The sequence below is a fragment of the Rana temporaria genome, chromosome 1 (assembly GCF_905171775.1).
Source record: "Rana temporaria chromosome 1, aRanTem1.1, whole genome shotgun sequence".
Taxonomy (NCBI): domain Eukaryota; kingdom Metazoa; phylum Chordata; class Amphibia; order Anura; family Ranidae; genus Rana; species Rana temporaria.
Window position 1 is genome coordinate 108813373 of NC_053489.1, and position 17001 is coordinate 108830373.

A 17001-nucleotide genomic window follows, 5' to 3' on the forward strand; every position below is an offset into this window, starting at 1 on the left:
CCATTGTCAGCTGGTCATGGGCGACAGCCATGAGCCGGAGGGGCCTTGGAGGAAGCTGGGCAGAAAGAGGCACCGCCAGCTACCCTCCAAGAAGAAGAGGTCCTGGAAGTCATATAACCAGCGGACCTGGGAGGAGAAGAAGCGACTGGAGGAGATGGAATCGCAGCGGGCGCCCCAGATGCCGAGATGTTCGCCAAGGGCCCACCGGTGGCCCCTTACACCACCACCCAGTTCCTGATGATGAAGGACCACGTGGAGAGCCTGCAGGACATGAGCAAGCAGGATCTGATCCGTGAGTACATAGAGCTGGAGGAGTGCATAAGCCGCATGGAGGAGGAGAACAACCACCTGAGGTCACAGCGGGCTGACCCCCCCAGGCTCCATGAACTGGAGATGGAGCTGGAGAAGCTCAAAGAGGAGAACCGGTGGCTGCGGAGGGAGCAGGGGTGGCTGACCTTATGGGGCTCTGAGTCCCCCCCCCCGGGACTCTGAGCACCAGTGCTACAGCATTTCAACAAATATAACTTTTTCTTTTTATGAATCTCCTGTGACTGTCACTTCAGAGCCATAACCTGCCCCTCCCATAGCGGGACACCTAGATGGCGGCGCACAGACCCATTCGCTGTCTTCACACTGACTTCTGGTGACTTTGCAGATCGCACAAAGACTTGGGGACTGACTGGCGTGTGATCCGACGACCCGGTGGCATACCCGAGTCTGAAGCAGTTGCCAAGGGAGGTCAGTCATGCCAAACGGAGTTAACCTCGGACTAAAAGCTCTGAACCCGTCAACCCTACTGGACCAGGGAAGGTCCAACCGGGTTTTCCGGAGCAGGGAGAAAAAGGGGGGCCATTGTGATACATTTGCCTATATGTCTCAGGCTAATGCTCTCCCTGCTTGCCATTGTGATTACCATCCGGTTATTGAAGTGCTAATGTCCCCTCACTATTTCTAAAGGTTAATTGATCTATTGTGTTGTGTGAAGGAGATCTGTGTTTATGTGGCTTGTGTTAATTATTCTGATTGCTTCATTGTGGTAATTATCTCTCTATATGCGGGGTCGAGTTGTCTAGTTAATGTATTTAGTACAACTAGTACTCAACTCCACAGATGTCATTATCTAAAGAAAATGTGTTTTCAGACTCGGCTCCGTCGTGTCTGCCTACTCATCTGTATGGAAGCCCCAGTGTGAGGGGGCGGAGATTTGTCATTGTAACAGTTTTGGAAATGACATATAAGCTGTGTGTTATAACATTAAACTCAGTCTTGGTTCCAGCATCCAGTCTTGACTCATGTGTGGGGGATCCTGTGATGGTCTTGTATGGAGAGGAGGGAATGCTTGACGGAGATATCATACCGATACCGTCACAATCCATATTCCCAGTTTGTGACAAGTGGGAGGTTGTCTGAACTTGGCACCTGGGAGAGAAGGTACCAGTAGCCAACACGCATATTTGGAGGTTTTCACAGAGCAGTGCTACCTTGTGCGTACAAAGATCCTTGCCTGTTTAAACTAAACCAAAAGTATAGCCATAAATACTAGATTGATGCCAGACATGTATGCACCATTGCTGAACTCTATATGCACATTTCACCAAGTTTTATACTTGAGTGCAAAAAAAAAAAAAAAGGGGGAAGGTCATGGTAAACTGGGCATGTAGCTATTGGAAAAAAAATACCCCCATAAAATACAGTAGGTGGGGTCCGCCTCGTTTAATGTGATTTTGATAAAAATATTGAAAATACACAAATTCTAGTGAACAGAAATCTTGGTGTGTTCTCACTGATGCCAAACGATCTTGCTGCTAACCAATTTCCATCAAGCTTGTATTAAATAGGGGTTGTAAACCCTTGCAGGTTTTCACCTCAATGCATTGAGGTGAAAAACCTCTTGTAGTGCACCAGCCCCCCCTGAGCCCGATTGTTCCTGCGGCAGGGACGAGCACACCCGCTCCAGCCGGTGTCTCGGGTCCCAATTGGGTTCCTGTTGCGGTCAAACAAATCCAATTATGTGAGAGCCGGGGGGTGGAGCAGAGTCCAGCTGTCTGGGTCAATGGACGCCACGGGAACGCGCCCACACGGATGCCCCGAGAGAGCACTCCTCTGGCAGGGCACTCGAAGAGGAGGAGCCTTTAGGAATGAACCAAGAATTGACCAGCAGGACAAATTTTAATCAGGGCTAATAGGCCTAACTGGTGTATACCTAACATTTATTTAAAGGGGTGAGGGTATGGTGAATGTTTATACAATGTGAGATGGTTTAGGTGCATAATTTTCTTGTAGTTTCAAATGATAAAGCACTGTGCTTCAAACCAAAAGGCATAAAAAAAAAAAAAAAAAAAAAGAAGATAAAATTGTCACTCCGGCTACACCAATGTTGAAAATTGACTGAAAGTGAGGGATTGAAAGTTGCAGTTCCTCAGTCAGACAACTAGTACCATCACCTCAAAAATATATAGGGGTAAAGGTATGTTCCTCCTGAATTCAAAAGGCAGGCATACCAAGATAGGGGAAGGAAAGAAAACTTTCCCAAGTAATTCTTTATTGAGAAACACAGTATTTACAAAAATATATAATTCTTTAAGGTAAAAAAAAAAGTATAGCCTCCACCACATTCAATAAAATAGGCAATGTTGTCTGAAGACACAGATAAACATGTACTCCACATATATAGATCATGAACTACTGTTCCAAATATGTAATTCCTGTAGGGAAATAGGGTCACCGAAATCACATGGCTTCTACTCACTAAATAGCCATTGGGTACTTCACCCTGGGCAGTTGACCGTATCCACAGCTGAATTAAATAAAGAATAATGGATAGTCCATATTGTGAACAGCCCCAAATGTGGGGTGATGCAAGCCAATCGTTTTCATTAAGAATGTAGCACGGAATACTTGTTATGAATGGGAAGCAGGATGGAAGCTGGCAGAGCAACCTGGGTCCTCACAAAGTACAAAATGGACAGCCATTGTCCACAATACTTCTCTCACTTGTGGGAACAGCTAGTAGATCTCTATAGGGCAGGCGAGTGTGTGTGTGTGTGTGTGTGTGTGTGTCAGTTTCCAGCCAAGAAAAAAAAAAAGGGGGGGGAATAGATACAGCTCACCACTCTCCTAAAGACCGGAGCATCCGCAACCAGCATGTAGTCAGACTATGAGTTCCCAGTGGAGATAGACATCTTCATAAGATGAAGTAAGATCTTTGTTCGCTGCTCCACATATGCTGATGCCGTAGCTCCTGCCGGTATCCAGAAACACTTCTGTATTCTTACAAACAGCCGGTGGTGTGCAGAGAGAGAAAGTGTGTTAGCAGCCAATCTGTGCCCTCACAACAGAGAGCGTGATGGTGTCATACTGATGTGTTTCACTCGTAACTCATGTTTTTTCAGAGCATGTTCTGTGGTTCTTCAGGGGAGAACTCAGGCAGAGCCAAGCACACTATTAGATATTTCAGTGCAACAGAGGCAGCGTTGTAAGCCAACCAAAAGGAAACAGAGCTCACTGAATTTCTGGCAGACCAGCAAGTGTTTTTCTGTACTTGTAGCATTTTTAAAGAAACCGGACAGATATATTAATTTTGTTAAGCATGTGCATTTTAACCACATGCATGCTACCTGGCTGTGAATGTTGATGCTTATTAGTGAAGAGAGAGGAAGTCACGCACCCCTAACCCAAAGGAAAAATGATGGCATTGACTGCAAAAATCATCCAACTAGCTTGTTTCTCCCCCAAAGTGCTAGGTTTGCTTCCAAAGATGTAACAGCTCTACTTTTTTTCAACTTTGACAGGAATGTTTTAAAGCAGAACCTATATGTAAAATACAAAGTTTAGCTGCCCAACAGGGATTAATTATTCATGTGACAGGGCAAACTACTACAAGAAAAAGCACATACTTCCCCCATTTTGAATCGACAGCATCTCCAAACATGACAGTGCCTAGGCCACTTCTACATTCAAAAAGGAGGCGATCGTAGGTTTTATTTGAGAGGCCAAGTCCTGCATCTCATCACTGGATTAGACATTTGGTATTAGATAACGGGTCTAGGAGTAGGTCTAGCTACAGCTGGCATTTCCATTGATATAGCACCTACTCTATTGTCATACAGTGCAATGAAATGAGTAATAAAGTGGGCCTGGGCTAAGGAGCAGCTGTCAGTGCTATATTATTGCCAAGTGACTTGTTTTACATAGTTTGGTATGGCATTGATTGCCCTGACTCTAGGTCTGCATTAAGATCGTAATCGCCTTTACCTAAAGAATCTTAGTCATGTAAAAAAGTAACCCCATCTTGTATTGATCAATAAAAAGTGGTGCAAAAATATGCAATGATGGAGGGCCAAAACAGCTTGTGAAAACATCCAATGCCACGTACACCGGTGTGCCAAGGGTTGTGTATACACTACATTATACACTTATATATACACTTCTACCTGTCCCCAGCACTTTGTGCATCTTCTAACTGTCTAATATACTGGCCAGGACCTTACTTTTTTCTTCTGTCTTTAGTTTTACACAAGCCCTTCAGGTGTCTAGTGGTTGCAGTCCACATGGTTCCATGCAGAGCGTGTGAGATGCTACTAAAAGTTTTCATAGCAAGACTAGCTCATACCTTTTTATCTCCAGTTGGTTTGACCACGTAGGTTGAAAATGCTCTACAAACGTGTTTTTGTATATTTGTGAGTGGATCTTCTACTGCAACCTTAATACCAACCTGAAAATAAACAAAAGTTGCAATAACAAAAAGTATATAACAATCATGAATATAGAGGAAGCAATGGTTGTAGCTTCAGATGTGTCACTCAAGGATCACAGACTGATTTTTACTCTACACGCCTTGATGCCATATACTTTCCTCCTCTTATGTGTTTGACATAAAGACACACACAGCATGAATATCTCTCTGGTTTGATGCATAAAGCTTGTCCCTACAACAGATGGTCGCAGCAAGTAAAATTGAACTCAATACATATAGAGAAGCTGGAAGTAGAAAAAAAAAAAAAAAGGAATTTTGTGGGAAATACTTTCCACCCCTACTTTTGAGGGTAAAGCTGTGCTCACTTGGAATAATACAGATACCTGACATATTTAGCTACGACTTAGGCATTTGGGTACACTTCAGTCAAAATGGAAATTCAGGCCCTGCTCATGTTGCACTGCGAGAATGCGTGTTATGCTACACGTTATTGCGCATAGCGTTCAGGCAGACCATTTTTAGTGGTTAGGTGGAGGCTGCAGAGGCTTTGCTGAAGAGATGAATTTTCAGGGCTTGCCTAAAAGCTGACCAGAGTAGGAGACAAACAGATTGAAGTAGAGAATTCCAAAAGGATGGGAGAGGCTCTGGAGAAGTCTGGGAGGTCTTCAGAGAAGCAAAGTGAATGGTTTAGGCGATATTTGGAGTCAAGATTGGTGATGTAGCTCAGGGCAGAGTTGTGAATGGCTTTGTATGTTAGAACTTTGAATTTCATTTGCTGGTCAATCGGAAGCCAGAGAGGAGTGGCAGACACTGAGCAGTTGGGAAGGTAGAGGAGTCTGGCAGCACTGCAGCAGCATTTATGAAGGGAAGTAGGCCTATGAGGAGGGAGTTGCAATAGTCAAGGGAGTGAATGAGTAGCTTGGTGGTTTTCATTAGTAAAAACGCTTTAGGATTGTGATTGGATTTGGGGCTGAATGGACAGTTCAGAGTCTGGGATTACACACAGTATCCTGGCATGAGGGGGAGGGACCGATAGTCATTTTATTGATCTTTATGGAAAAGTTATGGAGGGCAACATAACAGAAGTTAAAATGATCACATTTGAAAAATTGCAAGAAAGAATAAAGTTGATGCTACAATACCTGTCCGCAAGAATGTGTTTCCAGCACGACCGCATTGAGCTGGTTCTTGGCGACAGGGTGCCCACATCTCGCACTCGCTGCAATAAGAAAAGCACATTCCAGCGAGCGATAGAAGTGACGGGGATCCGACTTGGATTTCCGCCAATTCCAGACACTGTTGGTATGAATCATGAGGTGGAACTCCATGCCAAATTTTAAATAAAAAACCGTCATGGGTTCCCCTCCAGGAGCATACCAGGCCCTTGGGTCTGGTATGGATTGTAAGGAGAAGCCCCCTATGCAAAAAAATGGCGTGGGGGTTCCCCCCAAAATCCATGCCAGACCCTTATCCGAGCACGCCACCCGGTCAGGAAAGGAGTGGGGACGAGCGAGCGCCCCCCCTCCTGAGCCATACCAGGCCGCATGCTCTCAACAGGTGGGGGGGGGGTTGTGCTTTGGGGCAGGGGGCACCCTGCAGCCCCCCCACCCCAAAGCACCCTGTCCCCATGATGATGAGGACAGGGCCTCTTCACGAAAACTCTGGCCGTTGGTTTCGGGGTCTGCGGTCGGGGGCTTTTCGGAATCCGAGAGCCCCCTTTAATAAGGGGGCCCCCAGATATCGGCCCTCCACCCTAAGTGAATGAGTATGGGGTACATTGTACCCCTACCCATTCACCTGGAGGAAAAGTGTTAAAAAATAAAAACAAACAAACACAGGTTTTTAAAGTCATTTATCAGTCAGCTCTAGGGGTCTCCTTCCACCTTCTCCTCTCTCCGGTTCTTTCTCCCTTCTGCCGGGCACCGCCGCCGTCTTCTTGCAGCTCTTTTACCAGCGGGGGCCTGGTCTTCTGCGTCGCCTTCTTCCCTTCTCTTAGACGTTGACTCGACGCTCCCTCCCGCTGTAATGCGTGTCGATTTATATGGGCTTCTTAGGACGTCACAGTCCCAGCATGCTCCGGGTGGTGACAACATAATTACCCCGCCCCCTTATGTTGTCACCACCCGAAGCATGCTGGGACTGACGTCATAAGAGGCCTATATAAATCGCCGCGCATCCGGCATTACAGCGGGAGGGAGCGTTGAGTCAACATCGAAGAAGAGAAGAAGTAAGAAGGTGACTCAGAAGACCGGGCCCCCGCTGGTAAAAGAGCTGCAAGAAGATGGAGGTGCCCGGCAGAAGGGAGAAAGAACCGGAAAGTGGAAGAACCAGGGAGCGCGGAGACGACACCGGAGAGCGGAGAAGTCGGAAGAAGACCCCCAGAGAGCGGAGAAGGTGGAAGAAGACCCCCGGAGCTGACTAATAAATGACTTTAAAAACCTGTGTAGTGTGTTTTTTTTTTACACTTTTCCTCCAGGTTAATGGGTAGGGGTACAATGTAAAATATTAACCGTTTATTAGAACCAGAAGTCTTATATACAGTAGAAGAGGAGGGAGTTCACCCCTACTGCTCATATTGCTCCAATACCAGAAACATAAATTAACATGAGCTAATTAACTAATCCCTTATGCAGCTGATGTGACTCCCTAATTACAATACACATCAACACAGAACTCCTTCATACAATTGCGGTGTCAATTAGCACAAACAATGGGTGACACACTAGACTCATTTACATTATAGAAGACAACAAACAGGTGGCTGGAGTTGATGACATTAGCATCTCCTTACAGTATATGTCCCAACAGTATGAATCAGTCACTATTTTTTAATATGGCATATACAGGGTTCCCAGAGTCTGTGTGTCTTGGGGGGGACATGGACCTGAATCCAAAGTAACACCACCTCAAGGGTCCCCAGGCATACAGCTCACAAAGAGCACCGTTTCCCCAAATGCCAGGGTCCGTGATCGCAAGGCAAGAGGCTAGCATTCTGTCTCTTCCAAAAGCCTCTGTTTTCTATTTAAGATACATTAATAAATTAGTTTATTCAGCATGAAATGGAGCTTCATTATGTAGCACAAGGCTATATATTCTGCAATATTTACATTTTTGGTAAACTCATACAATGAATCCAAGCTCTGCAAGCTGAGATAACATGCACTGCATTGATTCATTCACACAGTTTACAGCAACAATGAGATAAAACAAAGTTCAGGAATATTCCTTTATCCCATTGTTTTGCAAATCAATGTACACTACAAACTGTATGATTGAATCGGTTCTGATATCGCCATTTTACTAACCCGACAGCTTATTGTTCTAAATAGGAAACCTTCATTTTATTTGCAAATATTAAATATTCTAACTACCAGCAAGAATAAGTCCGTACATTTCAAGAGCACCTGTAATTTCAGATCCATCATGGCATAGAGACTGTTAGCGGGCATCCCCTCACCCGCTGCCGCCACGTCCCTCACCTTTTGTCACTACCGCATCACCAGCCGTCATATTAAAGTGAATGGGACTGTAGGAGAGTCAACAGCAGATCAGAGAAGGAGCTGCTGTGGGACAGACAGATGCTCTTTGAAAACTATGGATTTAAAATCAAGCCTTTTTACTCTTGATTTAAATGGTCTTGATTTAAATCAAATCCACCCTGCAACATTCTATGTTTTTTTTTTGGTATTAGCAATAGATTTAGCTGCCTGCTCTACAATTAGCTACTGATTAAGGCGCAAAAAAAAAAAAAAACTCAGATCAGCAGTTTACTGTTATTTATTTGTTGCCTATGCATCCCTTTAAAGAAGTACTAAAACTCAGCTATTACTGTATAATACAGCCCTTTAGCTAAAATAAGTAACACGATTAAATACAACCAATATGGCTTAGCATAAAATGTGCATTTCTGTCACTTGAAAATGCAGAGAAGGGGAAAATTAAGTTCTTTACCTCCATGCTGGTGTTAAAAGCCCGATTTACTTTTGCTTTAATGCAAATTTGTTGTCCAATCCTACAAAAAAATAAAATAAAAAAATAATTATATATAAAATGTATATTGCATAGCTATATAACAAAAATATAAAGGTGCTTTTGTATATTCAATGCAGTATAGGATATACCAGAGAAGTACTGTATTTATTGGCGTATAACCCTCACTTTTTTACCCTGAAAATGGAGGGTAAACTGTGCCTGCGTGTTATACGCAGGGGGCTGTGGAAAGTTTTTTTTCCTGAAACTTCCCTCTTAAAGTTAGGGTGCGTGTTATACGCCGATAAATACGGTAATAGTTATGTTAAAAATATCAAGACAGACAATAAAGTGGTGACTTGGAATACTTAAGAAGAAACTTAAAATTGTTATCCAATGCCAACACATTTTTAATAGTTATGGCTTTTAAAACTGAACTGTAGGCAAAAAAAAAACTAAAATTACATTTAAAAAGGGATATTAAAAGTAAAAAAAAAAAAAATAATCATGTTACACTTACCTGCTCTGTGCAATGGTTTTGCACAGAGCAGCCTCAAGCCTATTCTCGGGGGCTCAGCCTCTTATAACCCCCTGTACAGTAACAGACTGGGAGACAGATGAGGGGAAAGGGCCAGGTGTTCTACATTCATATGTGCTGACCAGAACATGCTGACAGGAGGATGGAGCAAAAAGGTGACCTAGCTGTGTAAATCTCAGGTATGCATGCATGCATGCATACTTTTTCCCCCCACTTGTACCTTCAGGCTTGCCTGTAGGTACCATGAATATCTCCTAAACTTGTACTTCTTAGGAGATATTCCCACTGCATGCAGCCGACGAAATCACTGGCGCATGCGCTCTGAAGGAATGGCATACCCATGCTGTCCCTTCAGAACCCTGTGCCGCGGGTCTGACTCTCGCGTGATGCATACTGGCACATTATGCCTTCACCTTGCAGGGTTTAAAAGAGCTAAACACAGGCATTACATAGAGAGTCATCAAAGTTTGCTTGTGAGCCACAATCAGACACTTGGAAAGTAGTATACCACTACGCTAATCCCAAGATTCAGCAAATTTCCATAAATGTAATTACACAAATGTGGGTTTGTAGGACAGAAGATTCAGCAAGGACATCATAGTACAAGAGATCATACCTCAGGCAAGCTTTTAGTGCAAGTCTGATCACTAGAGCACATTAGAAGCGGATGCTCAGGTAGGGAACAAAAAGCATAGTCTGCCAGTAATAAAAACAAGATATGAATTGGTGATCTGAGAAAATGGTGCTGGCAGCAGATCAGTTAAGTGACGAAAGTATGGGTCCAATTAGTACTGCAACCTTGCCTACTATGCCATTGATCACGATTCTCCAGCAGAAGTACATACATGAATACCAAGAGGGGAGCAGCACCACTGGAAACCACATAACTATGCTCACAGGATTGCACATGGATGTCATTAGCAAGACCTAGGGTTTCACCGATACCAAGCAGTTGCTCATAAATCGGTACTGGTGCGAATGCTTCAATACCTGAAACCGATACGTTCAGGCTCAGCTCTTTCAGCTGTCAGCAGAATCCCCCAACCGACAGCTGAAATGTACACAAAATAATAAAAAACTGCCAATTATCAGTTAAGGTGCAGGGCCACCAAATCCTTAACAACCAATGACTCATTCAGCTGTCAGTGGGGTTCCCCTGTTGACAGCTGCAGTGTAAATTGAAGTCCTGGCAATTGGACCTGTCAAAAAATAAAATGCAGCCAGGAAATGTTTATCAACAACATTGCTCAGCCACTAAAAAAAAAAAAAAAAAAACCACAAGGTTTCTTTTTGTAGCTTTCTGTTTCTTCATCTACAGAAGAAAAGGGGAGAACTTTGATCTGCAGATTAGAGCGTTTAAAGCAACCGGTCAAGTAAAATATATATATATTTTTTATTAATGTTCCTCAATTTTAACCCCTTATTAACCCTTAATTTACTCTAATCAACCTTAACGCCTTATTCTCCTTCTCCATTTAATTATTTTCCCTGCCAATTCCCCCCCCCCCCCCCACTTCTATTTCATGAACTATTAATATTTTTTTTGCTTTGATATGTTAATGTTTTTAAGCCTTTAAAACATGTTTCACACTTTTGTTTTTTTAAATGTGATTTTGTGCTGTATTTCATTTGTAAATAACTTTTCAATGCTTTGTACTAGGGATGCACCAATACTTCTCTCTCTCCCCCCAAAGTACTCACCGATAGTAACTATCGATACCCATCGCCTAGGAAAAGGTAGGTACAGGGGTGGTTTGGGAAGTGGGGGTTGTTAGGGAGTTGGGTGAGGGCAGAGTGAAATAGGGATTGTGGGGTGAGAGAGTTGGGATGGAAAAGGCTGTGATCGCAGGGGGGGGGGGGGTTATGGGAGGGTCATTGGGAGACATAGGGCAGAGGTGACAGCTGGTGGAGGGGAAGATGAAGGGGAAGGAGGATGCAACACAGGGAGGTCACAGTATAGGGGGCTGGGAGGGAAGGTAACAGGCACAGTACAAGCAGAGTGTATGGTTCAAGCAGGGTGCAGGGTTTTATAGTACAGTACATACAGAGTGCAAGGTTCAGGCACATTACATACAGAGTACAGGGTTCAGTTCTCCACTCCTTTCCACTGCATTCTCAGCCACATGACCCCCCATCCACCCCTCCTCAGCTCTGACTCATGTTCGAATCAATCCATAGAAAGCAATTATTTTAGTGTTGGGTATATTCTGGAGGTAACCTACAGTCCTCTTGGATCTCTTTAGGTCACAATGAAGTCTCTTTCCCCAGGACCCTAGCTTCGCCCAGGTGCCGCTGTCATTAAAAGGGGTATGCAAGTTAGTTTTGGCTTGAATCTCGCAGCCAAAAGCGCTTACCGTATATCTTGGTGCTGAGAATTCTAAAGGAGTTAGTATGCGATTCAAAATGCTGCTATATACCAAAACCTGAATAATCTCCAACTATCCAAAATTTGGATGGATAAACCCTTCTACAATATCGATGGGTACCTATACAGGGTGCATAACAGAAGGACTAATCTACTAAACAAAGTGTTAATTCTTTTCAAAGACACCTGTGTGAAGAAATTACAGTAAAATATAGGACGGCGACTGCCCCGCTTCACATCAATCATCATCCTGCATTACACAGACAGTTCTATAATCACCAACATAAATGGGATCAAATTAAGTGGATTTTGAGCAGGGTGAAAGCACCGGGTGCACACAGACCACACAAATTAAACACCTTCTGAACATTTTATTTAATTGTCCGATATCAAGGAGCAAAGCATCACTCCTTGCTAAGCTGTGCTATTCATCTTAATAAATGGAAGGCTTTTGTGGCAGAAAATGTCCCTGAACATCCATTGAAACCATTTACTTATTCCAGCTCCCATCCATTTAGAGTATTCATTTAGCTTGTAACCTGGAACAATTCTTGTCAGGAAGACAGAAGAGGTCTGTGCAGTGAAAATAGGCCACTGCTTAGAGGACTGTGCTAGAAGTTTTCCATTCTCAGCTGCCAGGGTACACCGCAACCAATTGGAGAAGGGGAGGCAACTTCATATGATCTGCGATTTAAATTCCTCACAGCATCACCGAATGCCACCTAAATATAGACAAATGATGACAACATGGGAAAGATACAGCACTGTACGTTACTTAGTCATAAGTAATTGTGACAGAATTGTCTGTATTGATGCGAATACATTACTAGCCTGATAATACATCAGATTAAAGAGGAACTCTAACCACCATTTACTGCTAAACAGGCCCCGTTAACCCTTTGGTCTTTTTTTTTTTTTTTTTAAGAGCTAAACACCTCTACACTGAATGGATGCTGCACTACATCCCTCATCTCCTAAGCCCCCCTATTGGTCCTTTAATGCAAAAAGCAGCTGTGCTCTCTAAAGATGTTTGGAATGTAAAAGGTGCGTATCATTTTAGCTGTCCACGCAGCCATCTTTCAATCATTGTGTCATACGGTTTTAACTGGAGGTAGGAAAAAAAAAAGTTCACAGCTCCGCCAAAAGAAACTAGAAGGTAAAAAAAAAAAAAAAAAAAAAAAAAAAGGACCTCTTGCTGACTGAGAAACATGTATGCAGTGGCAGGATGGCTGGGCCTTAAAGCGACACTAAAGGTTCCCCTTTTTTATTTTTAAAATAACAAACATGTCATATTTACCTCCACTGTGCAGCTTGTTTTGTACAGAGTGGCCCCGATCCTGGTCTTCCGGGGTCCCTTGGTGGCTGTCTCGGCTCCTCCCCGCATCAGCTAACCCCCTCCATGGGAAGCTCTCTCCCAAGGGGGTTAGCTTGCAGGCACGCTCCCATGATACAGCCGGCCGCTATAGCCGCTGACTGTATCACTCGGCCCCGCCCCCTGGCATGCCACGACATTGATTTGATTGGCAACAGCGGGAGTCAACAGCTGCGCTGCTATCGATCAACCAATGAATAAACTGTCAATTTGCAATCAGAAGCCAGCGAAATAGGCTTCCAATCATGTGACCACTGTGACAGCCACAAAGTGATTATGTGATTGGGAAGCCACCTCTGCCTCCTGGCATCAACATCCATTTAATGGGCTGCCGGGAGATGGCAGCAGCCTAAGTAGTTCTAAAGTCTAAAAGTTTTTCACTTTAAAAGCAGAATCCCACCCAAAAGTGAAACTTTTGCTTATCCGATTCCCCCCCCTCCGGTGCTGCATTTGGTACCTTTCGTGGGTGTGGGGGGGGGAGCGGGTACCTGTTTTTTTACATGTACCTTGTCCCTACTTCCAGGAAACCGGGCCACTGTGAATTAAGTCAGCAGCTCACTCCTCTTCTTCCGTGCATGCTCAGTAGGGACCCAGCTGTTAAACCCGAAGGTGGCAGCACCTGACCAGCCGATGTAAACAATCGGCTGCAGTGCCAACATCGCTGGACTCAAGGACAGGCAATTGTCCTCGTGTTAAGTTAGTAACTACAGCTTGTGTAGCTGCTGACTTCATTTTTTTTTTTTAAAGGGGTGGGCGGAACTGCGCTTTAATGCATTCTCTGCAATAAAAAGGTAAACAAACTGACCACTACCTGTCCTACTCTGTCCTGAAACTCTGACAAATCACGTCACTGCTCCAGCACCTCTCCCCTGCTTCCAGAGTCTACCAAGTAGCAAAAGCCATGCAGCCCTCCAAAGCACACAGGCCCTGTAATGATCAGTTGTAACTGCCACCGTTACATGACATGCTTCTGAAGACCCCAGATATGAAAATAAAAATAAAAAATTACTACCATTACTGAAGCATCAGTGAACCTCTTGTCAGATCGGACATTAAATCACACTATTTTCAGCAGGTTCTGACTGGTTGTGATAAAATCTGTGCCACATGCTGTCTAAAACTCTATACACACACACACACACACACACACACACACCAAATTTTCAACCGTGCAACCTTTTCCTCCACCACCCACCAAACCTCCAGGGAACATTATTTACTAATAGCAGACAGATACAACATAGGCTACAAACATTACAAAAAGGACCATGCCCTAATAAAAATTGTCAGCGGAATTCAGGATGATTCAAGAAAACAAAACAAAAAACAAAGAGAAGGAAGAAAGAAGACTGCAACAAAATAGTGTGTATATTATGCTTATTGCTGTTCTATAATACGAAAGACATTTAACCAAATGCTAAACAGTACATGAAATAAAATATATTTTTTTCCTGTGACCATATACCCAAAAAGCTTAGGGCGTCATTCCAGGTTCCCATCCGGTAACTCGTATAGTCAATGGCGTCGGGCTGAAAGCGCTTTTATGGGCGCAACACTCGGGTTCATTCAGAAGTGCAGTGGTTTATATAAAATGTTTTCCTTGTACCCTTTAGCATCAATTTAAAAATAGATCCACTAATATTATAGATCTAAGGAAAAACAATAGTAGCACTACGTCCTGCAGGAGCTGCTGGTATGTTGCCCCACTTTCTCAGCAGCCAGACACAGCCAGGGGCACATACACGTTCACTCGTTGCTAAAATAACCAATCTAGGTGTTTGGTTTTGACATTTTATTGGAGAACTCGGATAGGGTAAGGGATATAGTGGGATACTTCCAAACTGAACTAACCACATCGAAGACTAAACTTTCTTTCCTGGTAAAACAAGACTGAAGTCCTTGCAAAGGCACATGCAGGACTTCTTCACAGCAGCAACAGTTTGCAGAACAGAAAAATGTCCCTTATCAAGTGTTTTGTGTGGGCCCTCAGCCAACTTACATCACAAGAGGGTTCTCTCACTCTACCAGACCAGATGCACTATAGACCCTACCTCTGTCAGCTATGATAGGACCAGGGTTGCCACATGTAACGGAATGACCCGGGACAAACAGAGACTTTGGAAGGATGAGGGGTACTCCTGTGCCAGCGTCATTAATAACTCTTATGTCTAGGGTCACCTTATGTCCGATAGGGCCATAGGGTGACTGAGAAATGATATCCTAAATTACAGGACAGGGGACATTACTGATAGCTCATATTGCAATTGGAGGTATTGCAAAGTGTTGGTTTATTCTAGGACTCATCTCTCTGTGTAGACTGTTGACATGTTAAATGTGGCTGGCTCTTGAAAGGCCTTTCATTGTGTGATAACACTGCTTAAAGCCTATTGATGCTCAGAGGTGTGAATACCTTTCTGTCGGAGACGGACCGTCTGTCAAAAGATGTGGATTGAGAAGAAATCATTGTGTGATGGTGTTTTGTTTGAATTCTGTTAATGAAGGAATGTGACTTCTCAGGTGCAGGTGAATGACTTATTGTCGGAGACGCAACGTCTGGGGGATAATTAACTCCTCTATGTAATTTATCTAAAAGAATGTGATTGAAGCTCATCGTGTGATGTATGGGTGGGGTGTGGTTTTGTTCCTGTGATTACTGTAAGCTGTTGTACTGTATAGAAGCAAGCTAAGAAACCATTAAAAGTTAGGTCATACATTTGAAACCAGAAGCCAGAGCTGTGCGTCTCGGTTATTCTGGGAAATGGGATGGATCGGGTCCTGTTGGTTGGAGTGTCAGATAAGCTGTCGTGGGTGATGGAAGGTCATAAACGGTGGTGACCGTTACACCACAGTCTTCAGATCTCCCATCTAAAGCCACGTGTCAGCAAGTCAGGCCCTCGGGCCACCCACCTGAGGCCACATGGCAGCAAGTGCTGGGGGAGGCCACACCTCTCCCCCAGCCTGGTGCAATCCTCTCCAAGAAATGACCAAGAGACCATATGCTCCCTGAACAAATACCAGTACCCAGCATGCCTAGGGGAACCAACCCCCTCAAATTGTCACAGTAAAGGAGGCTGAATACAAATGCAGGCTACACTTCATAGATTTGTAAAAAAAAAAAAAAAATCCCAATAAAAATACATTTACATTTTATGCCGCGTACACACGGTCATTTTTCAGCATGTCCAAAAAACGAAGTTTTCCCAACTTCATCATTAAAACGACATTGCCTACACACCATCGTTTTCAAAAAAAATGATCTAGCAAAGCGCGGTGACGTACAACACGTACGAGGGCACTATAAAGGGGAAGTTCCATTCGCCTTTGGGCTGCTTTAGCCGATTCCGTGTTAGTAAAAGACGATTTCCTTTTTTCTGTCTGTTACAGCGTGATGCATGTGCTTACTCCATTATGAACGGTAGTTTTACCAGAACGAGCGCTCCCGTCTCAACTTCTGAGCATGCGCAGGTTTTTTACGTCGTTTTAGCCCACACACGATCATTTTTTACAACCCGAAATACGACATAGTTTAAAACGACGTTAAAAAAAATGCAGCATGTTCGAATATTTTTTTGTCGTTTTTCAGAACCAGAAAAATGATGTGTAGCCCACACACGATCATTTTAAATGACGTTTTTGAAAAACGATTTTTTTTTCCATGCCGAAAAACGATCGTGTGTACGCGGCATTAGGTTGCAACAACACAATGTGGACAATTTCAAGGGCTACAAATACTTTTTCACTGTATATAGAAACCAGTTTCAAGGATCTTCTGACAGGACAAAACGTTGGAAATATACAATTGATACACGCTTCAAATGTTGGCGTTTTGCACACCGCTTTCCATCTGGTCAACAAACTAAATGACTGCTTACAATGTACCTTGAACTTTAGAGCAATTAATGTTTTCACTATCTAAACTAGATCAGCTGTTATTAGAGACAGTCTCAAAGGTGCTAACAAGGAACAGTACCTGGCTGTCTCTTCAATCTGGATGTCATCTACTGATGCCGTCACACAGGCAAAACCAGCATGTCTTTCAGCTAAAAAGAAATAGATAGATA

The 17001-nt window shown here is 43.6% G+C and overlaps 1 protein-coding gene across 2 annotated transcripts in view; it reads right to left on the bottom strand.

Annotated features, from left to right (window-relative positions):
• ACOT12 (acyl-CoA thioesterase 12) overlaps positions 1-17001 on the bottom strand; it is a 131049-nt gene that overhangs the window by 91238 nt on the left and 22810 nt on the right. For both annotated transcript variants that reach the window (XM_040341645.1, XM_040341642.1), the window contains 3 exons: positions 16911-16980; positions 8648-8708; positions 4613-4714 (listed from right to left, as the gene is read on the bottom strand). In XM_040341645.1, coding sequence (XP_040197579.1) covers positions 4613-4714; positions 8648-8708; positions 16911-16980 — 233 coding nt within the window. The remainder of the gene's footprint in view (positions 1-4612; positions 4715-8647; positions 8709-16910; positions 16981-17001) is intronic.